General features: G+C 43.4%; 1 protein-coding gene across 3 annotated transcripts in view; it reads right to left on the bottom strand.

Moving 5' to 3' along the window:
- MVB12B (multivesicular body subunit 12B) overlaps window positions 1-21,044 on the bottom strand; it is a 76,496-nt gene extending 55,452 nt beyond the window's left edge. The window contains exons 1-2 of one of the 3 annotated variants that reach the window (XM_075260207.1): window positions 20,872-21,044; window positions 8,604-8,726 (exon numbers count right to left, since the gene is read on the bottom strand). In XM_075260207.1, the coding sequence (XP_075116308.1) occupies window positions 8,604-8,714 (111 nt within the window). In that variant the 5' untranslated portion in view covers window positions 8,715-8,726; window positions 20,872-21,044. The other 2 variants (XM_075260205.1, XM_075260206.1) reach the window with 2 other exon arrangements.
- Window positions 21,045-23,611: the final 2,567 nt, after the last annotated feature.

The following is a 23,611-nucleotide window of genomic DNA, read 5'->3' as shown; positions in this document are numbered from 1 at the left end:
TGGGTGGTACCTGTCTGTCTGCACCAAGCCATGGACCGCCCACCTGACAGTAAAGACCCTAATTAGCTTATTGAATGCTAAAACTAAGAGCACCAATTACAGGAAAAGCTACAGGAAAATTTGCAACTGAGCCAGAATGACTGAAGTGATATGTATTAAAGGCTGCAAAGAGTTGGAGCTGGTGGAAGTGATGGTAACCTTTAAGTTGGGTTCCAAGTAGGTAAACACAGTCATTGTGACCTCTGAGATTCACCTGTATAAAACTAAAGCTAAGCTATTTGGCTGTAAGTACTAACCTGTATTAAAGCTTAGTTGTCATGAGTTCCCAATGAACATCATACTTTTGTGAAAACTTTAAGCAGTTTTGGTCAATGGGTTGACACAATGGGTCACTGACGGCATCCATCTTCATAGCTGTCCATAGAAACTGACAACTACTCCTGCAGGATATACAGTGACGGTCATGTAATGCCAGCATTGTGTGCTCCTACTGCTATAGGATTCAGTATACATCAGCTCCATAGTATTTATTATGCTCAAAATGGCTTAAATTGGATTACATTTTTTTTTTTAAAAAGCAATACTTTTTGTTCCCCAGTTGCGCCCATTCTGATAGTGCCCTGGTACTGTGCCAGTCTCTACCTTCTGGTCCTTCTTGACACACAGAAAATAACCACTCAGCCAATCACTGGTCACAGCAGGGACCTACCTCAGCCAGTGATTGGACGAGAGTCATTTCCTGTGCGTCAAGAGGAATCAGGAAGTTGAGACTGGCAGAGATCCAGGGCACTATCAGAATGAGAGCGCCTTTGGATCAAAGAGTATTGCTTTTTGCAGAGTTTTTTTATTTTTTTTATTTATTTAATCCATTTTGAGCATAATTAGTGCAGTGGATTAGGAGGAGAGCATTGCTTCTTTATCATTTGTTTCTCTTTTTCTTTCTTTCTTTCTTTCTTTGTGCAGGTACAAAAGATACACAGAGCAGCATACAATGAGAAGCCAAAACATGCACTGAAATTAGCTTCTTTAATATTTTAGTCATCTTGAGCCATTGATAACATTTTCTCCTGCCCCCATTGAGATCGGTCATCGGTATCCAGTTAGTAGGGGTCAGGGACTCTTACTCCCACAGATCAACTGATTTGGCCACATCATGCCACCCACAGCTAATAGCAGCAGGATAGCTGCTCCTACTCAAGTAGTAGGCGCAGATTTGCAGTACCCTGGCGTCACCGCTATACAGTAGATCTTGTCTTGTGTGGCCAAATCAGCTGATAGGTGCAGGGTCCAGGTGTGGCAACCCCACCAATCGGATATTGGAGAGAGACCCATCCTGGGAACACCTGAGACCATAATACCCCATTAACATCAACTGCTATACTAATCATACTAAAACCGCAGCACGTTTCGCTAAGTTCACAGTAATGTCACCTAACATTGACCTGGTCCATAGTTTGACCAGAACAACAAATAGGCAGACCACAAAAGTGGTTACATACAGAGTCCAACAGACCTCATTAACTGTAATGGGGTCCATTGGGTGTCCGTTGTTTTAAAACAATTATTTTGCCTCCATACCATCCCTTTTCACACTGACATTGGCTAAAAGGTATGGCTAACTGTAAGATAAGATAAGATAAGATAATATAATCCTTTAATAGTCCCACAATGGGGAAATTTCAGTGATACAGTTTCATAGATGGTACAGTAGTATATAACAAGAGAGAAACACATACAAGCTCTATCCAATCAGGATTGTTGGTACATAAATAGCCAAAACCAAAATTCAGTGGCATGGCATACAAGGGGGATGTACAGAAGGGAGTGTCCCAAAATAATCATTCATTAATCATAATTTAAGAAAAATGTTCAAATTAATTGTGATTTCGGTCATAATGGCCAAGCCCTACTTCTGTCTACCAATAACCTGAATCCTACCAATGTCAATTTATAGATCTCAACATAGATTTGGAAAGATTTAACAACCTGGCAGGATGGATTTATATATAATAATCGTGTCAAGTACTTAAGTCATTGCCTAAACTAAGTTTTAACAAGCAATTAAAAGGCAGAAGAAACAAGACAATAAGCTTAATAAAGACACAAAAAGTCCTGAAAATTTGTGTTACAGGTTTTGGGATAGGCATTGTAAAACATGCTGACACAAGGTTTATAGTCTGTGCAAGGGCAGAGAGCAAAGGAGGTTACAGAAGTATAAGGAACAAAAGACAATTAAGAAGAAGGACCATCAGAAGTGGGGTAAATGTACCGCTGCTGATGTACAACTTCCAGATGTCTCAGCTAAGAAGGAAATGTGTTTTTCTTGTTTATTTGCATTAGGCTTTAAGGGAAATTTTTCATTGAGAAACCAAGTCTTGTGTATTTTAGATGAATACCTCAATCAGGATAGGTCATTACTGTACAAGGAGTGTTTTATGCAGAGGCCACCCAGACAACACTGCAGACTAGGTCCAAGTACACACACTAGCCTTCAAAGAGATGGCCTAGGAAGGGGGGGGGGGGGGTTATTCTGCTTAATGGCCTATAAAATGATCAATTTAGAAATCTAATCTATATTATAGGAAAAAGGACAAGTGAAAATGCAGAGGTGTACGAGGACATCATAGGAAGTCTATGTCATGAAGATAAAGTGCTGCAGCATGAGCAATATCTACACTTCTCACTGATAGGACACAAGAATTTTCTCAGTAAGTACTATACACCTGGACATAGCTATTGTGTAGGTATCTACTAGAGGACTCCATGAAAGAATGGCCCAAACAAAGGTTAGTAACATCATCCATTCACATGAGGTTGCAAGAAGACAAAGGTGAAGTCCAACCTATAATTCTACAGTATTGATCCAGAAGAAGGCAAACAAAATGTCTTCCCAACTCCAAATCGGGCAAACAATGCATCAAATTTGTTCTCCATTTAACCAGAAGTCCCTGAAATCTTATGGAAAAAATATCAGGGAAGAGGCCAAATGATCACAATGCTATATATCCTTCCAGGAATATAAAAGAATAAATGGGTATTCCCATCTTCAGAAGATATTCCCTATATATAGGATAGTGAATAACTTCCAAGCTGGTGGGGGTCCAACTGCTCAGATTCCCAACGATCAGGAGAATGGGGGAATTTAGCCCCCTGTTCTGAATGAAGTGGTGGCCACGCTATGACTTTTGCTCCCATTGATTTTAATGGAGTGGTGCAAACAGGCTGACTACCGCTCCATTTTTCTTCAAATCCCCTGGGTCAGACCTCAGGGAATCCACAAGTTATCCCCTTTCCTTAAGTAAAACAAAAAAGAAAAACCTTATGTTAGAAATTTTCAGCTGTCCTTTGACATGAACACCCACATTTGTCTTATCATGATACTCTGAAGAAACTCGGAGCAATTTTTTTTTTCCAAACTGATCCCCCCAATCAAGCATTTTGGTGGTTTAGGTTGACGGTTCATACGAACAATCCCCCAATCAATCAATGAACCACATCACAGTCAACTTTTAGATTTTGTGTATGGCTAGTGAGTGTGGGGGAAGCAGGACTCACAGGCTTTCTATGAGTGTGGTTGGGGGGGAAGAAGGACTCATAAGCTTTCTATGTGTATGTGGTTGGGGGAAGCAGGACTCACAAGCTGTGTATGTGGTTGGGGGAAGCAGGACTCACAAGCTGTGTATGTGGTTGGGGGAAGCAGGACTCACAGGCTTTCTATGGGTGTGGTTGGGGGGAAGCAGACTCACAAGCTTTCTATGTGTATGTGGTTGGAGGAAGCAGGACTCACAGGCTTTCTATGTGTATGTGGTTGGGGGAAGCAGGACTCACAGGCTTTCTATGGGTGTGGTTGGGGGGAAGAAGGACTCACAAGCTTATTATGTGTATGTGGTAGGGGAAGCAGGACTCACAGTTTATTTGCAGCCCAGAAGCATTTAAACAGTTGTGTATATGTGATTTTTGGCTGAAAACACATAAATCTATATATCTCCGAGCTCAGAGTCACCAGCTGCTTCCTAGGCTTCTCTCAGACAGACTCACATTAAAAAAAGTTAGCAATTAAGTTACCAATATAGAAAATTCTCCATTTACAACAGCCCATCAATGTTACTAGATTGAAACCTGACTCTACAAAGTCGTACACACCCCCCATCTCGCTGAAACGTTGACATTTCAAGTTCAATTCACCAACAAGCAACTTCTACTCGACTTGGCAAATGTCAGGGCTGTGAACATCTGTTAATATTTTGCAGGCAAGACAAATTCCTATTCATTTACTTTGTTGAGATCTAATGAATCAGTAGAGAAATGTGCCCCTCGGAGAGTGCATATGTGTATATGGTGTAGTAGACTATTACAGGATGTAAAAATAGCACGGCAGTAAAGGCATTTCTATATAAAGACAAGGAAGGAGTAAAGGGTAAAGCTGTGGGGTATATTAGTTACATGTTAAAATGTACTGGGGTATACCACAGTTCTTCATTAGTCTATAATGCGTAAACATATGTACCAAATAGTATATTACATACATCATCAAGTCTTAAAGATATTAAAATGTAAATCCTGTAGACCTTGTAAGTCAATCAGCCTTATCAATCATGAATTTATACAATTCTGAACCGACATCACTGTCTGTCCCTTATGTTCTTGTATCTGCCCTCTTCAAATTTAGGAGCCATCACTTAAATGGGTTCTCCAGTAAGTAGGAGCACACTTCTGACCTTCAAGGTTTTTAGGTACCGAACCTAACAGTTTCAGACTAGCTCCGACTCCAGATCATGCGATTGGAACCAGCACCTGACTCCCCAAAGTGACTCTGCCTCTCCCTCTTATCCTGTATTTACTGGTAGTAACCTGTGCTATGGCAAACTATAATAAAGCCAGCCCCCAGGACAGATAACTACCTGAAGAGAGAGGAGGGGGTGGAGAGACTGGGGACCATGTGCTGGTTCCAGTCATTGGAACCAAGGTTGGATCCAACCCCTAGGTAAGGCACCTAAACTTTGGAAGAAAGGGCTCTCATACTTCCTGAAGAATTCCTTTAAAGGGACATTCAAAAAGTTTCCTTTTCCACCCAGCAAAGCTTAAAACAACACACACTATATATGGTACTTCTCTCTCGGTACAGCCAGGGCTCAAGCAAAGAGTCTCCTTTCAGGTACCTGGTCTACGTTTACCTTCTGCCTGCACAAAATGTAGACTCTCCACTGGATTCCTGGCTGAGCGACAAAGTAAAAAAAAAAAGAAAAAAAAAAAAGAGACTTGGACCACCCCTTTAAGAAGAAGGTGTTTTTTCTGCTGCTGTCCCATGAACGAACAGCAGTGGTTGTTTCTTCTAAGAAGACAAAGAATTTATAGGGATAAATGGATAAATACAACATTCGAGAGCATATTCTCAGAGATACAGGGGCCAATATATGTTGAAAGGGTTATCCAAGACCAAAGTTAATGATCTATTTATAGGTCATTAATTTGAGGCTGGTGGGGATCCAACACTTATTTCCTTTACTGATCAGGTGTTTTGGGCGTAATATACAGTGCCAGAAGTAGACAGTTCTGTACACTGTATAGGAGTTGCACTACTGCAGCCCGGCTTCCACTGAAATGAATAGGAGTTCAGTAATAGGATGACTCTGCTTCTGATCCAGTACACTATGTGCAAAACAACTGATCAGCGGAAAGGCCTGGTGTTGGACCTCCGTGTTGCTCACAGTAACCCACACAGTTTTGAACATACACTTCTAAGGTTCTGAGTAAAGTACATTATGGCTTACCCTTAGCAGGAAACGTTCAGCGAGACTGCAGAAACAACAGTGACTTTAAATGGTTCTAATTCTGGAGAATCTTGGCTTTAAAGAGGACCTTTCACCACTTGGGGCACATGTACCGCTACAAAGCAGACAGTGCACTGAATTCATGTTCTGTGCCCTTGATGAAGAGCTATCGGTGCCGGTACTGTAGCTCTTCACCATCAGAAGGGCGTTTCTGACAGTCAACCAGGAACGCCCTTCCTCAAAGTAGCATCTATAGCGCTGTACTGTGAGAGCGGGGAGAAACACTCCCTCCCCTCCTGATAGTACGAGTAATGGGGGGGGGGGGGCACTCCTCACCGCTCAGCGTCATTGCTGGGTGGTAAGCAATGCCCTCTCTCAAAGTACAGCGCTACAGACTCTGCTGTGAGCAGGGGTGTTCCTGACTGAGTCAGTCAGAAGCGCCCTTCTAACAGTGAAGAGCTACAGTACTGGCACTGATAGCTCTTCACCAGGGTCACAGAACGGGAAAGCCAATAGTGCGCTGAATTCAGCGCACTATCGGCTTTCTAGCGGTATATAAAACTACATGTGCCCCAGGTGACAAAAAGGTCCTCTTTAAAATAAGACCAAGATCATGTATGTAGGCATCTACATTTTGAGATATCTCTGGTTAAAGCGGAGTTGCATATGCTCACAGCCTCACTACAGCTTCAGCTGACAGTGTGCAAGGAGAGGAGAAGGATTTTATAATTCTCCTGTCTTTGTCACTTCAGATAACCCCAGGGGAGGTTACTTTGCCTAACCAAAGGTGTCGCTTTGGTAGTTAATGACTTATTCTGATTGTCAACACACAAACTAGACTCCAAAAAGGTAAAATAGGCTTCTGATGAAGAAATATTCAACTTTCCCAAATTAATGCTGCCAAAGTTTTAGGTAGGTGTGAAAAAAAGCTGGCCCTCCACGGAGCCCTGATTTCAACATCCTCCAGTCTGTCTAGGATTACATGAAGAGACAGAGAAATTGGAGCAAGACAATATCTACATAATATTTGTGCAAGTTGGCACCATCAGAGACAGTCTCACCCTACACCCCCGGCAACCACTCTACCCTACTGCTCAGTACTCTTCATCTTTAACCTGTTTCTCCACCATCACTGATGAAAAGCTCTCCACCCTAATCTCTAAATCCCACCTTACCTCCTGCGCACTTGACCCAATCCAGTCACATCTCATCCCCAAACTCACTGAAGTCATTACTCTGGCCCTAACCTCTGAAACCACAAAAATGCTAGTCCATGCCCTCATTATCTCCCGCTTAGACTACTGCAACACCCTTCTCTATTCTGCAAATACTCTCACCCCGTCCAGTCCACCTTAAACTGTGCTGCTCGCTTAATGCACCTCTCCCCCTGTCCTTCATCAGCTGCTCCCTTTTGCCAATCCTTTCACTGGCTACTCATTGCCCAGTGAATAGAGTTCAAGTTGCTAAGGCCTTGTTTACACGGGGCACAGGACCGCATATTTTGGTCCTGATTCTGATGCGGAAAGCTGCCTCAGAATAGCACCAAAATGCACCTGCTGCGACTGTCACAGCTTCCGACAGTCGCAGCTTCCTGCTCCGGAGTAGGCCCAAATGAACGGGCCTAGTCCAAAGGGTGCTGTCGCTAGGCGGACGCCGGGACTGACTCAGCCACGGAATCCGCCTGGAGAAAGGGCAACTCGCTTCTTTTTTCCATGAGCTGGAACATACTGCTCACGGAAAAAAGGAAGCTAGCAGTCTACATAGCATTAGAATTTGCCCCCTCTTGCCGCGTGTGAATGAGCCCTAACGCTGACATACAATGCCACCTACAGCCTGGCCCAACCATATATCTCTAACCTAATCTTCCACTACCTGCCCACACGTAACCTCAGATCCTCCAAAGTCCATCTACTCCGCTCTGCTCTTATCCGCCTCTCACACAACCGTCTCAATCACAGGCTTCAAGAAGGCCCTGAAGATTCACCTATTCAGGAAGGCCTACAACCTCCAATAACACTATCATCACACTGCCATCTGTACAGTCTCTTCCATCACCTTCTGTCTCTATCCCTCTTCCCTCATAGATTGTAACCCCTTGCGGGCAGGGCCCCCTATCCCACTGTGCCAGTCGGTCACTGTTAGTATTATATTTGTTGTGTATATTTTGTGTACCATATGTAAACCCTCAAATGTACAGAACCATGTGCTTAGTTCTCCAAGATGGCAGGAAAAACCTCTTTGCCGAGTTCTTTCAGAAACGGTTTGCAAGTGTCCTGAGAGGAACTGATGACAGTGACAACAAGAACGAACATATTAGGTAAATTGATTTTCTCACGGACATTCAAATGGCAGTAAGTGGCTGCCATACAGGCGCTCATCCCCAACACCCACAAAGGTCAGTTGTTTAAAAAAAAAAATAAAAATAAATATAATAATAATAATGTGGGGGGGAAACTGGAGCACCAAGAGGAACTCCACACAAACACGGAGAGAGCATGCAAACTCCATGCAGAGGTTGTCCTTGGTCAGGTTCAAACCCAAGACCCCAGTGCAGCAGGTCAACAGTGCTAACACTGAGCCCCCATGCTAGCCCTTCCTAGATGGAAAGCAAAGAGTGCTGACACCAAATATTACATTTCCCATTTCTTCATTTTATTAATTGAGAAAAAGAAACTAGTAACCCTTTTATTTTTGAAGACATTGTTACTTTGCAGCTTTTCTTCCACATCTGCCAAATAAATCTGCACAGTACTGTAGCCTTGTACCCATAAGTGAGCTGGATGGTTCTGTTGTGTACATGTGAATTTGTCCCTAACCCAAACCAATACTTACCACATCGTAGCCTGTAGGCGCTCTATTCCTTGATGCTACGACCCCAACACCAGTGATGGGATCCATAGACAGGTCAGTCAAAGCATCTGAAAGGTCCCGAACCTCAGGCATGATAGTACGATCCTGCAGAGAAAAAGTAAAATTTATCACAGAGCTCTTGAGCACTGTATATGAAATTCCAACACAGGAAGCCTCAGCACATTCCTACCACCCCGCCATGACACACTTTCCTTCATCGGCACAAATGTATACAAATCCCAGAAACATCTCTGCATCGACCGCCCATAAACTGGAGATGAACTCGAGGACTATAGGCAAATCCCAATAGCAAACACAAGTTGCACGTAGTACGGTAACAAAGAAGCAAGCAGAAGATACAGCTTGTGCATTAACTTTTTATAATCTTCTTAAATAGGCACCGGGGATTCTTGTTTGTCAATCCAAAGGTGAAGTAAGAATTTTATGCAAGTTTTATGAACATCTGAATAGCTGTCTGATGAAGCAATGAAGAGTAACAGTTGTGTATGGCTGGGGAAGGAGGAGGGGGGCAAATCGTTTGGTTACTGTACTGGGACTAATTGAATAAATATATTTCATAACCCAGCAAATATCAATTCTACATTGCCCTTTAATTCATAAAGTCATATACTAACTTTTTGTAGTCACTTGAATTCAATGAAGTATCCAGTGAATCCCCTTCTCTTCAGTGCTATGTATGACAGCTATATGCATTATGGACTGAGAGCGTCCTAATGGGAGCCTATCTGGCCCAAATTGGCTTCCAAAACAATGACAGAGGCCTATAAAAGGAGCAGAAACACCTTCATGGCCCCAAACTAATGAAGCCTAATTATGTTTTTATGAACATTCAAACCTGAGACGGGGCCTTATTTGCCCCATTTTCCTACACGCAGCTGAAAATACCGCCTGACGTCCCTTTAGCCGTGATTGACATTTTCAGCCTCTGTCTGCATTTTGGCTGTCCGAAGGCAAATCTAGTAACTCACTCCCCGCCCCCAGTGCACGATAAGGCTGATTTGCATATCCATAAAAAGATGATGATCTTTACATTGATTTAATAGTTTGTGGCCACACTGGTATGTTTCTGCTCCTATTAAAGACCCTTACATGGCACGACAGCTTCCCTATAAAGGTCTCTACATGGCATGGTCATTGGTATAGCAGGCATTTTGGCTGTAATGAACTCCCTTTAAATTTTTTCCCCTGTTCAAATAGCAGGCTACTCTTCAGGATACATAAAAATATTGCTTCATCTATTGGTTGACAAAAATACATCTTTAGGCCCTGTATCAAAAAATGATAAAGGGCAACTCTGCATATCATTGTAGGACCCCTTTAAAAATGGCCTGTATTCCATGTAACAATTCTGGAGCATCTTTTATCAGAGTTCTGCGCTGTACAGTTTCTCTGTTATTCATAGTAAAAAATTTTATACAAAAAAAAAAAACAAACCCCGACAACTGGGCGTTACCATCAAGGGGTGTGTCCCTGCACAGGCCAATCAGTGCTGCTAATGGCACGGACAGGTCAATTCTGCCTTGCAAATACCATTGAAATGAATGGGAAGTGGAAAAAATTGAAGATTCTACCACAAAAACCACCTGTAAAAAAACTATTTGGGCATACCTTTAAAAAGAGAAATGGCAGCACCTAGTTGTCAATTTATTTATGAATCTCTCAGAGGGATAATAGAGGCATGGTACAATGTTATAGAGTTTTGCTACAGATTTGATATTTCATGGGATATACAAGTATTTACTAAATCAGACATCTCAGGAGAGGTGACACTAACTACTGAGGACAAGTAACACTTGGTAAAGACACCATCCGAATAAGGGCCAATCTGTCCGATTGTTGTATGGAGTACTCTAGACCACAAAAATCCCAGTTTTATGGGGAGTAGAAAGAAACTCTACGGTAGAGAAGATCGACTGCTAATCTAGAAGTTCAGTAGCCAAGCCAGAAAATGTAGGTCACTATGTGATCAGCATGCCAAAAGACTTTTTTTGAGGACAAAAACACTCAATTCAGGCTGCTCAGTCAAAAGAAAAGATTTTGAGTCTATAGTCCATGCCATACAAGGGAAGCACAAGCTGTAAGACAAGAAAAGAAGTAAGAAGCAAGAAACCACAAGAGGCAATTAATGAAGCCATCTCCAACAACCATAACCAGCCAAGCCAGAGGCAAAAAAAAAGTTCCTTAGCTAAGAAAGTGTTAACCACGCAATGCACAGGGATAAGTTTACATCACATTCAGTAGATCTACTGCTCCATATGTCTGCGAATTAAGATCAGATTGCAGCTCAAGGGAGAGAGAAAGCATTCCCTGAGGAAATATCTCCCAAAGGTGACTTAATCCTAGTGTTAGGGTGCGTTCACACGGAGTAATGTTCCGCGTGATGTGGCACGTATACGGCGTGTGAGACTTTGCACGCCGTAAAAGCTCCCATTGATTTCAATGGGAGCCAGGATCGTATACGCCGCGTTATTTTGCAGCCGTGATTTTGCGTATACGATCCTGGCTCCCATTGAAATCAATGGGAGCTTTTACGGCGTGCAAAGTCTCACACGCCGTATACGTGCCACATCATGCGGCACATTACTCCGTATGAACGCACCCTTAAAGGGATTTTCTGGGCAGGTTATATTTAGGGCCTATTCTTAGGATAGTCCATTAATATAAGAGCAAACTACCAACTTTACACTGCTCTGTTTTGCTCTGACTTCATAAACGACTGACAGCCATGGTCAGAAAGAAGCTGTAAAGATCCTCTAGTTCATGAAAATAGCCAATAATTGAATTTCTACAAAAATAAATGTTACAAACTATGTATCAAATTAATTATACAATATTAAACGTTCAATTAAATTAAATAATTATTTTATTTAATTAATTTTGATGCTGCATTGATAACTTTTTTTCCCCCCAACCTCCACTCCAAAGCCCTGGCATTGGCCCAATCGGCTACTGCTGGAAGGACCTGGCTCTGTACACTGTATAATGGCAGTGCAAAGTACTGTAGTTTGGGGAGCTGAGCAGCAGTGATCAGAACAAGTCATCAGTGGACGGAGTCAGTGACTACTAACTCTGTCCACTACATAGTGTGGCAGCAGCTGAGAACAGGCCATCAATTTAAAATACACACAAAATCACTTTAAAAAAGGAACCTATCGGGTCAATTCGGGACACTAAATCACACACAGACCTTAATAGACCAGGTGTATAGTGTTCCAAATTGCCCTGCTTTAAAACCTTCCGCACACACCTTTAAACAATATATAAAAATTAAATATAATAATAATAATCCTATATCTCATTGAACTCATCTCTGGTGTTCCCAACACTTATGCAGTTCTTCAGTAAAGCCGGAAACGTACACCCCCCACCTCACTGCACAAGTGCCTGAGGTACGAGGCATGTACAGTGAAGCCAAGGTGTAGTCCTCAGTCTTCAGTGAAAAACTGTGATGGAGCGATAAATATATCGATAAGGGGAGTATAAAGCTTTTTTTTTTTTTTTTTTAAGGGCGATTTGGGATTCTAAATCCCTGATCCATAAGGGCCTGTGGATGGTTTTGTGTCACAAATAGCCCTGACAGATTCCCTTTACAGACGACTAGTCACCAGCTCTGAAAAGCCCAATGATACACATTATCTAATAGGTGCCGTCACCCAGAGCACTTTGGGGTTTTGTTTATCCAAATCTGTTCAGATGTTCCAAAGATATAAGCCCTTCTAGTGTTGATGTAGAGTATACTATCCCAGCAGGATGTACAGCATACAGAGACCACGTCCTAAGAGAAACCACTGTGTTACCGCCCAAAATGCTAAAGTTGACAGCGCCTATTAGACAATGTATGTCATTGGATTGGTGATAGATCATCTTTAAGCAGGTTTCACACAAAAGTAACACAGTTTACAATCCGCTGCTCAAGCATGGGTCCGACGACTTGACCTAAGAGCACCATAGGTTGCCATTAGTGTGCTTGCAGTACAGTGTGTACTTGCAGTAAAGTTTTATTTTGCTTATAAGCACCAACATATTCCATAGTGCTGTAAAAAGGTTCTCACCATGAACGTCACTCTGTTCCCAATGGGCATCACAATCTACTTTCCGTTCTCCCAATTTCAAGAGAAGAAAAATAAGCTAAAATTATGTTTTTATAATATGGCAGGAAACCACAGAAAACCCACTCGGATACAGGGAGAACATATAAACTACACGCAGACATTGTCCTTTGTTGGTCTGAGATCCCAGGACTCCAGAGCTACAAGGCAAAAGTGCTAACCACTAAACCACCGGGCTGCCCATAACTCTGACTATAGTGGTTTGTGATCCAGGTTCCAATGTGTGCCAAGTTTAGTGCGGTAATGCCACAGGCAGCATATGGCGGGCAGCACAATGTTCTCTTTGTGTTTACATCAGTATTATACTGTGTCTGATATACGGAAGTTACACTGTGAACCCAATTCTTGATAGATACTGACACGTATGATGACAAGATATGGACAGCGCCGGGAAATACATGCGCAACATAAAAAGTATGAAGTCTCTGATGAGAGGATGGAAGCACACAATGTCACAATGTCTAGACACAATATACCTGTAGTTAGTGCTGGAAAATCTTGAAAATTCAAAGCACTGGATTTCTCAAAGTAACAGAAAATACTGAAAATATATTTAAAAAATTCTACGTATACAGTACCATGTAAAATAATTAGGCGTGAAAAACATGCTGCAATGTAAGAATGTTTCGGAAATAGAAGGGTTAATAGTTTTTACTAGTTAGCAAAATGAAGTGAAAGAAGAGAAATGTAAATCCCATCAGTATTTGCTGTGACCTTTGCCCTTTGCCTTCCATCAATTCTCTTTGCAAACAGTATTTGAAGGAACTCGGTAGAGAGGTTGTTCCCGCCATCTTGGAGAACTAAGCCCAGATCTTCTGTGGCTGTAGGCTTGTTCCAATCCTTCTGTCTCTTCATGTAATCCCAGACAGACTGGATAATATTGAGATCAGGGTTCTGTGGGCGCCATATCATCGCTTCCAGGACTCCTCCTCCTCCTCCAAAGGGCAAAGGTCACACCAAATATTGATAGGATTTAGATTTCTCTTTTTTTCATTGACTTTATTTCGTTAATTAACAGCTAAAAAAAAACTATTAACCTTTCTATTACAGAACGCATTCTTACTTTACAGCATTTTTTTCCACACCTGCCAAAAACATTTGCGCAGCACTGTATATATGTTTGTTACATGCCTCAGAAGCATAGCCATCTGTCCCCCCCTCCAAAGACGACCATACACTGATGTGCCTCAGCTTACCGTCACTCTCCAATTTTGTTGAGATAGGACAACCATTTGGGCCTAACAAATCTCTCCCAATTGCACATTGGATTTCAACCTACCTCCTACGTTTGTGCTCTGAGAGATGCGACCAAAAGGTATCTGGCAGTGGCCTTCCCCTCTTTGCCTACTCAAAACACATGCACTCTCGGTTGAGTTGAACATGCATGTGTACATGGGAGTTAGAAGAAAATTGTTTCCTGACCAAACATTTGGCCAATAGTATCTTATGGGTACGGCCAACCTCAGACAACTGGCTGGAGTGGCAGTCTTCCTGCTAAATGGCTAAATATTAGGGGGGTTGTTTAAGGCCTTGAGTTACTGTAGTAAAATTACAGCTTTTTGCCAGTTTATTACAATATTTCTGTGGCCATTTGATAACAAGAGTTGTATACATGAGCCCATAACCTGTCCTCTGATCGGGCTGTTTAGTTGTCCATGTTGATGGCAGAATTGTTGGTATGAACATTCCCATCATGAATAGGACAGACACCCAAAATCTTGAGTGTACTGCCAGCCTCGGGTGTGCTGTCGCTGGGCCATGATTGAAAGGCACATAATGACATCCAAGTGCCGCCAAGGTCACATTCATGGAGGCCAATGATCGCTGGCTGCAAAATGAACAGGAAAAGGACCTGTCCTGAGTTTTGCTCATGGCTTGAAAATACACGGTCGTGTGTATGGTGCCATAGAAATGAATGGGTTAGTGCACTAGCTCTGACTGTGCACAGGGACCCATGCATGAAGCCAGAGAGTCAGAGAGTGCCAACTCCAAATATTTGCAACACTGAGCCTTCTGATGTCACCAATACTAGTCTATGGACTAGCCAACTCACAAACAGCACAAAGACTCTGAGCAGATTAGGAAAGGAAAAAAATGCAAAAATTCTTTTGTTTCAATGTAGTTCTGGTTGACTGGTCATGTTAATGAGTCCTGTCACAACCAATTCTTATCTAGAAAAATAATGCAGGAATTTGAGATTAAACAAAACCTTGTGAGTACAATATTCAGAGTACTAAAATCCAGATTTACTTCAAAACAAACACAAGACTTGAGGATCAGTTCTATGGGAATCGCAATACTGGGTTTTAGGAAACCAAAACTTCTAAGAAAAGAAATGAAGTCATCAAATCCAATTGTTCTTTAGATATAACCATGAGTCAGACGGCCCATAAGGAGGAAATCTCTGCACTAGGCCGTCTGCACACGGCCAAGTACGTTCTGGAATCTTCAATCCATTTATTGACCACATCTCCTGGCTTGAACCGGAGACCCGAACTGGAATTATCACAGTCATCTATGATCTATAACAGTGTTTCTCAACCTGTTCAAGATAAGTGCCCTCTCGTGAAAAAAGTTCCAACCAAGTACCCCCAATGGACACTGTGGTGTCCACCTAAATCTCAAGTAGGCATAATGCTCTAAGCAAATCCTTTTGGCAGCCTCCATAGTAGGTCCACACTAAAAGTTCTGAGCATCTTTTAGCTTCCAACCAGCTATTCACAGATCATAGGTCAAAGCCATTTGTCTGTTCAGCACACACTACCCACTGCTGCAGAGGAGACCCTTACCCTCACCCAATGTCCTTCAACATACTACCCACTGTTGCAGAGGAGACCCTTTTCTCTCACCCATTGTCCTAAGAAACCCATCTTTGCTTGGCAGCCACTCTGCATCAGTATTTGAAGTCAGTGGATGGTTTGGGTGGCACTAGCCCCCTCGGAGCCTCAGAACCTGAGCACTCACTATATCTGCCACTGCACGCGGTGCCCCCTGGGATACGTGTACCACAGGTTGAGAATCACTGACTCTAATACAAGGAGTCTCTGTCTGCTTGTGGGACTACTGTCCATACTGCTTTCATGAATACAGTAGGTATTAGTTATACCGTGGGGAGGCAGGGACACTAAGCTATGATGCTTGGAGTCCAAGTATCCAGATACTGTGCAGGCCAGAAATTGGAGCTGATAAATAGACACTTTTTTCGCACCGTATTTGGTTGTGTGCAGGAGGCTTTCAACGCTAATTTTCATGAAAATGGAGCTGCAAGGCAGAATAAGAAACACATCTTGGGATAGTGTAGAAGCCGCCCTACATGGTACTGACTTTCCTGCCGACAGATTCTGTTTAAGGAGTTCTGATGTCTTACAGATGTGTTGAAGATCAGTGTAGACCACTACTGTATACCAAACAAGACTAAAAGTCTATGTATACAGCATTTGCATTGTACATAGGTGGTATACTCTGGGGAATACCCTCAATGTACACATCTGATGGATACCACTGTGTAGCCACATGGTAGAACACCTCATCCTTAGGACACCACAGACTACGGTATTCCATGCAGTTAAAAGGTATATGGACGTATGCCAATAGGACATTCATAACATCCATCAGTGAATGGGATCTTATGGATAGGCTCGGTGTATTCCTCAGAAGCATAACCAATATATAACCCAAACACAATGTAAATATACCAACAATAAGTATGTTACGGGCCAAACATGTAGAACAGATCATGGATCTGGTCCCATCTCTGTCCACAAGTCTCCATTCCTCTGGGAGGCTTTCTGATAGAATTTGGAATAGGAGAAATAGTCTATTCCATTCTGTTCAGGAGAGGTTTGGTTCAGCTCTCTGTGACGTGCGGCCAGTTTAGAAGGAGTATTCCCATCTTGGCACTTATATATCCATAGAATATACCATACATTTCTGAAAGATGCGGCTGCCAGAACTTGGAGCCACATCTATTTCGAGGTCAGATCCAGTTCAGGGCTGCAGGTGTATAAGAGAGAGGCCTCTGATTCTCTTCTAAAGGTGTAATCACATTGCAGCCGCTGAAGTCTATTGCTCTGATCCCTCTAATGGAAAAGAAAGAAAAAAAGTCATAAACAAACAAAAACAGAAGAAGGCTTCCATCTTGTTTTTTGACATTACAATGAATGGAGATGGATGCAGACGGAGGATTCTTTATCTGCATCGGTCATTCTATCAACATTTCAGTCTATTGCTCTGATTCTATGGTAGATCAGAGCACTAGACTTCAATGACAGCTGAGTGAACATACGCGATTTCAGAAAATAGCACAAGCTAAAATAAATAAATAAAAACAATATTTTTCCTGTGATACAAAATAGCCTTGTTCCTCTAGGTGATAAACTGTTCAAGTCAACATATAACATTGAGAAACTAATATATATACATACATAATATACTGTCTACTGTTTATAGAACTATCATAGCCGTTTCCCCCTGGACTTGGAAACAATCATTTATCGCCAATCTGCTATCAAACATCTGATATACTGTCACTTAGATACAAATGAAGAAAACTGAAATATCATCATCTTAAAATCAGGACAAGATAAGTAAAGCAAAGAACTGGCAATGCTTCCCAATGTTATGTAACACTGACCTATGAAACGTACTAAGGGGGCGTTCACACTACCGTCGGTGTCCGACATGTAGTGTCCGCTCCTAGTGTCCGCTCAAAATCTGTCACGGACATTAGGAGCGGACACTAGCTGTGTCCGTGACACCTGTCATTTACTTCAATGGGCATCGGGTGCGTTCTTTTGCACTCCGTGGCCGTCCTTTCCTGTCCACAAGTGAAGATGTCCGACTTCTGAAGCGGACAGAGGAACCCTGAGTTTTTCTGTCCGCTTGAGAAGTCGGACATCTTCACTTGCGGACAGGAAAGGACGGGCACGGAGTGCAAAAGAACGCACCCGATGCCCATTGAAATAAATGACAGGTGTCACGGACACAGCTAGTGTCCGCTCCTAGTGTCCGTGACAGATTTTGAGCGGACACTAGGAGCGGACACTACATTTCGGACACCGACGGTAGTGTGAACGCTCCCTAAGTTATGTCACATAATATCACAATAACATTGTGAAGGGATAACAAGCAACATGGAGACTGCAATTGTGCACATCAGCTGATGTCAATGGTCGCCTTTAAAGGGGTTGTGCCATTAAAGACACTTATCCCCTAGCGCCCCTCCATCCTATCTGTGAGTGAAGCACCAGTAAACCTGAATGACTAGAACTCCATTCACTGCTATGGGGCTACCAAGTGTGAAATATGTGGAAACCCTATAGAACTGAACAAACAACATGGATGATGCAGGAGGACTTTCGGTTCCCCATTCTCCTGATCGCTGGGGATCAAAACTTTGCAAAGTCAAATGTGACTGTGACTTGTTTGTTTTACAGCCAAATCACAACTCAAAAACAGTCAAGCAAGTCAAAAGACTTGCTTGACTGTTTTTGAGTTGCGATGACCGACACTAAATTAACACTGGCATTGTCTGTCCATTGGGTCCAAGAGCAAATGGCATGGATGGCCTGTGGGTGATATCAGTGTGCTGTCTATGACCTCCACAGTCCCATACATTTCATTAATGAGACCGGGCATGGGGGCTAATATACACCATTACTGGTCATAAGGTAGACAGGATAGACAGCTAGTTGATTAGGACTGTTGTGTTATCATTGTAAAGCTGGCCATACACAGTATATAACAATTGCCCATTATACAGCTGATCCATCAATGGTGGAATAAAAAAGAAACTATCAAAATCGCTCCGAGTCTGCACAGTATGGCAAGTAATCGGCTGATCATATACTTATATCGGCATAATAAATCCAACACAACTGATTTTACTTTTGACAAAATTGGCCATTCCATACAATAGACGTCTAATGGAGTCACTACTGGCTAATTCTCTATGTTGTACATTATTACCAGCGTGGTAGAGGAGGTTTCACAAAATCTCATTCATATGTTGAGACTAAAACCTGCATTGCCCACAGACTGATCTGTGCTGCAGGTTTTCAATCCACAGCATGTCTATTAATGCTGCAGGTTATACCCCACAGCGTGTCTATTAATGCTGCAGGTTATACCCCACAGCATGTCTATTAATGCTGCAGGTTATACCCCTCAGCTTTCAATGCAAACACAACCCATTGAGATTCTAGAAACTGTCAATACTCACCCAAGTGGAGATGCTTTTTGTGGCGGCTGTTAGGAAAACACATGATGGAAACTCAGCAACATGTCCACCATATGTAACCCCAAGTCTTAAAGGGCTTTCCTGACAATTGAATTTCGGACATTTTATTGGCATACTGGGAACATCATCATGGGGCGTCCCTATATTAGGCAGGATATAGTGTAGCTAACCGTGCTGTGTCACCAAGTTAAAAGCTTCACGAAAGGGCAGTTACCCTTTACCATTCACAAAAAGTGCAATACACCCTTTGTTGTGTAACAGGTATTATACGTATTATATTTGAACACGTGGACACTGAATCCTACTGTGATCCGCACCGCCACATTTCCAGCAGATATCATTGATGTCACTGTGATAGATCAAATGTACAGACTAAAAAGGGGTTATGCATTTTTTACATATTGATGGCCTATCATTAGGATAGGACATCAATTTTAGATCGAAGGAGGTCCGACTGTCAGGACCCCTACAGATCAGCTGTGTACCTCGATGTACACGGAAAGGCTCATTCCCTATATTCTTTATAGCGGTGGTTTAGTATACTGCAGCGGTGTTCCATTCAAGACTGTTGGATACTGCTGCATTACCCTCAATCGCAACTAAAGAAGTAGCGAATCCCTTTTAAAGGGATACTCCAGTCATGTATGCCACCGATAACAAAAACTTGGGTGCTTTGAGTGAAAAGGCAGCACGGACAGCATGTGCCAGTGCATTTCAATGGCATGGCTGGAGAGTACCATGTGCTATGTTTCAGCTATCTCCAGCGGTCACAATGAAATGAATGGAGAGCTGCACACTGTCCGTTCTGCCGTTTCATGCAAAACTGGGGCACAAAGTACTTTATTTCCCATGATCGGTGGGGTCCCAGTGGGTGGACCCCCACCAATCAGCAAGTATACCCCTTTAAGCAGCACACAAGTACCTGTTGTGCACAAAAATGTAGAAAAAGTTGTCCATGGCAGCCAATCACAACCCGCATCTAATAGTGACATGTCCAGCCTAGAGTTGCTATCACTACTGCTAGGTTGTGGTGATCACATGACATGGTGCCAATTTGTTTCCTATAGGCTGCAGCACCACACAAGTTACTGGCATAGTAAAATATCTTATGGCAAACACATAGGCTGAAGCGACACAACGTCTACATTGGTGACTTGGAAATCTATAAGGTGCAATGGTGACCTCATACAGAGGGGTCCTATAGCACCAGCTCAATACACAGTCCCACATGCTATGTACATGCAGAAACACAGCGTTCCAGATACAGTATATATATAGCATTACTACAGGCAGGCTTCCAGCAGCTGCAAGGCCTCTCTGCTCCAGTAAGACATCCCTCCCCGGCCATTATCTTCTGCGGAGGCTTGTGTCATCTCAGAGCAGACAGATAACAGTCCATGGCTACCGAATGCACCATGGTGATAGCATGCAGGGATAGAAACCTGCATGGCTGCCATGGAAAGGGGAAGGGAGGGAGAATGACGGCGACAGAAAGGAAGACAAATAATCCCCAAGAGGAAATTCTGTCATTCTGCTCCCCCCCCCCCCATAATAAGTCCATGAAGGGGTTAACAGATGCCTGCACTGATCCAATGAGCTCTCAGGCCTGCAGATACCGTGCTAGAAGACAACAAAGGCTGCAGGCTACAACCCCAGCAATGCAATGCAGCCCTGCAGCTGGGGGCTCCAGAGGACACTTAACTGTTATGCCTGGAAAATCGTCCCTTCTTTTCATGCAAAGGCAGCTGTTCATTGCCAGTCGAGGAGGGAGAGAGCAGAGGGAGGTCTGGGAAGGAGGGGGAGAGGCTGAACAGAGAGAGAGAGAGAGAAAAACGAGACACATATCATCAGCCACAGTGCACAGAGGAGGGGAGAAGCTTACCCAGTGTGTGCCTGCCTCTGCACTGATGCCCTCCTGGTGCCCACCCCTGTCCGAGCTGCAGGTCCGCCTGTGAGATCACATCAGTCACCTCCTGGCCATGTAAACTTTACACCCAGCCAGCAGCAACAAAGTCTGCTGGACCTGCGAGGCTGTGCGGCCAGCCGGCGGGAGGAAGGAGGCAGCCCCTAGTGGCAGAGAGGCGCCACTGCAGGGGTGTGTTTTCATCCTGTGTGTGTGCTGTGCTGGGAATTTACTGTGCTGGAGACTTACTAACACTATGTATCCTTCTATGAGGTCTAAAGAAACATTGTATCTGAAAAAGAAAGAGAAGTCATTATTCACACTGCTCACATGGTTGAAGGACCCTTCTGTAATACAATAGTGCAAAATTGTGTCCTTGCAATAGACAGATTCATCCCTATAGACTGTCCTATCAGCATGTGTGACCTAAAAGATCCTTAAAGGGGTTGTCCAGAGACTGTTAATTTACAGGTTATTTCAGCTGATGGATCCATAGGGTTTTTGCCATCTCATGACCCCTGATCATGTGATCTGAAGCGGCCTTCAGTCTCCGGGGTCGCTCCACTCATGGGTCATTCTGCCCAGTCCTCCACCGATCTCACATAATAATCTGTCACAACTCCCAGGGCCATAAAATATATTAGCAGTCCTTGAACAACCACTTTAAAGCCAGGGGCATAGCTATAGGGGATGCCAAGATAGTAGTAGCTAACGGGCCCTGGTCCCTGAGGGGCCCCAAAGGTCCCTCTGACAAAATATACCAGCATTCTAAATGGGGGGGGGGGGGGTCCGTTATAGATTTTGCATTGGGGCCCAGGAGCTTCAAGTTACACCTCAGCTTAAAGCGCAGTATAAATGTGAAGGTTTGCAGGGCATTGCTGCCTGTGTATCAAGCATGGATATGCTTTGGATGTACTATAATGTTACATATGTGTATACAGCAAATCGTAAATCTGCTCAGAATCTGCAGCTGCAAAATTCTCAAATCACCGAATTACTTAAAGGGAGTCTGTCACCAGTGGCGTAACAACCGGGGTAGCAGGGGTAGTGCCTGCCACAGGGCCACAGGGACATTAGGGGCCCGGCAACAGCCGCTACCCCTGTGTTTTTTTTCTTTTCTTAATAGGCCGTTACCGGCTGGAGTTACTCCAGCTGGTAACGGGCCCTATTTACTTACCGATCCTGGTAGGGGCCGGGATCGGTAAGTGACGCCACGTGCAGCACAAACATCATTACTTTGCTCAGGGGTCTTTTCAGACCCCCGAGTATAATGATTGAAGGTCCAGGGGAGGTAAGGGAACATAAAAAACCATGTTACTTACCTCTCCGGGCAGGCTTCTCTGCGGGCAGGCCTCTGTGATTCTCCCTGACGTCACATGACCAAGGCCTGCCTCCTGAGTCATGTGACGTCTCGGACATCATTGAAGATGGCCGAGACCACCGAGGACTGCAGCGGAGATGGGGATAGGTAAATAACAGTGTTTTTTGGTATCCCCTTTCGGTCTCCGATTATTAAACTCTGGGGTCTGAAAAGAGCCCAGAATATAATGATTGTTCATGGGTGTCCATAGTGGGATATAATACTATGTGTAGGAGCCACTATGGGGGATAATACTGTGTGCATGAACTACTATGGGGGATAATACTGTGTAATGGGGCCACTATGGGGCATAATATTGTGTGCAGGGGTGACTATGGGGGATAATACTGTGTGCAGGGGTAACTATGGGGCAGGGGCCACTATATGGACATAATACTGTGTTCAGGGGCCACTATGGGGCATAATAGAGAGTGCAGGAATGGCGGGCGTTGGGGGGGTCGGGCGGGGTCTTTGGCGGGCGTCGGGTGGGGGCTTTTCAAAAGTTCGCCACGGGGCCCCTCTGTTCCTAGTTATGCCACTGTCTGTCACCATAACCCAACATATGAACCAAGCCCTGTAGATAGGTAGGTTAGGGTCACCTGAATCAAAGGGTGTTTCCCTTGTGAATCACTGCTGATATTATAGAGATATCATTGTTTTTGTTAGTATGCAAATGAGCTCTTTGGACTGATGAGATTTTTGCCACTTATCACTCTGGCAATGGCAACACCCTCATTGCTCCAAAGAACTCATTTGCATATTCACAAAATAGCAACTCCGATTCATAAGAGAAAACACTTACTCAGGTGACTCTATCCCATCGATAATCTGCGGGGCTGCCGGCACTTCCTTTAATTCATTTTATTAATTGCAAAGGGTGAAATCTACAGAATACCGCAGGATAAAGATATTTTCTATTGTGTGAATAAGATTTGTCTCATCTGCTATTTCCTGCCTTTCCACAGCAGAAAATCTACAGTGAATATGGCCCACGTGGGCATACCCATAGGTCCCATGCACATGGGCAAATACAGACAGGAAATTCTGGACCACATATTGCTCGCATATCCTAGGCTGAATGTGGTCCAGAGACCTATGATGTTATGAGTCCCTCCTATGTCCTGGACAGGTGATATAAATGTCTTAGTGATCGGGGTCCAACTACTGGAACCCACATTGATGATGAGAAGGGGGTCAGTGTCCCCTTGTATGAATGAAGTAGTAGTTGAGCATGCAGGCTTCCACTTTATTTATCTCTATTGGCCTGCCAAAAAGAAGACAAATATGGCACCCGGCTATCTACAGCTGTCCTATAGGGATTAATAAAGTGGGAGCTCGACCACTGCTTTATTTATAATG

This window comes from Leptodactylus fuscus, chromosome 11 (genome assembly GCF_031893055.1).
Source record: "Leptodactylus fuscus isolate aLepFus1 chromosome 11, aLepFus1.hap2, whole genome shotgun sequence".
NCBI classification, from domain to species: domain Eukaryota; kingdom Metazoa; phylum Chordata; class Amphibia; order Anura; family Leptodactylidae; genus Leptodactylus; species Leptodactylus fuscus.
Note: the sequence above shows the minus strand (reverse complement) of the source record. Positions and strands in the feature narration are given on the sequence as shown.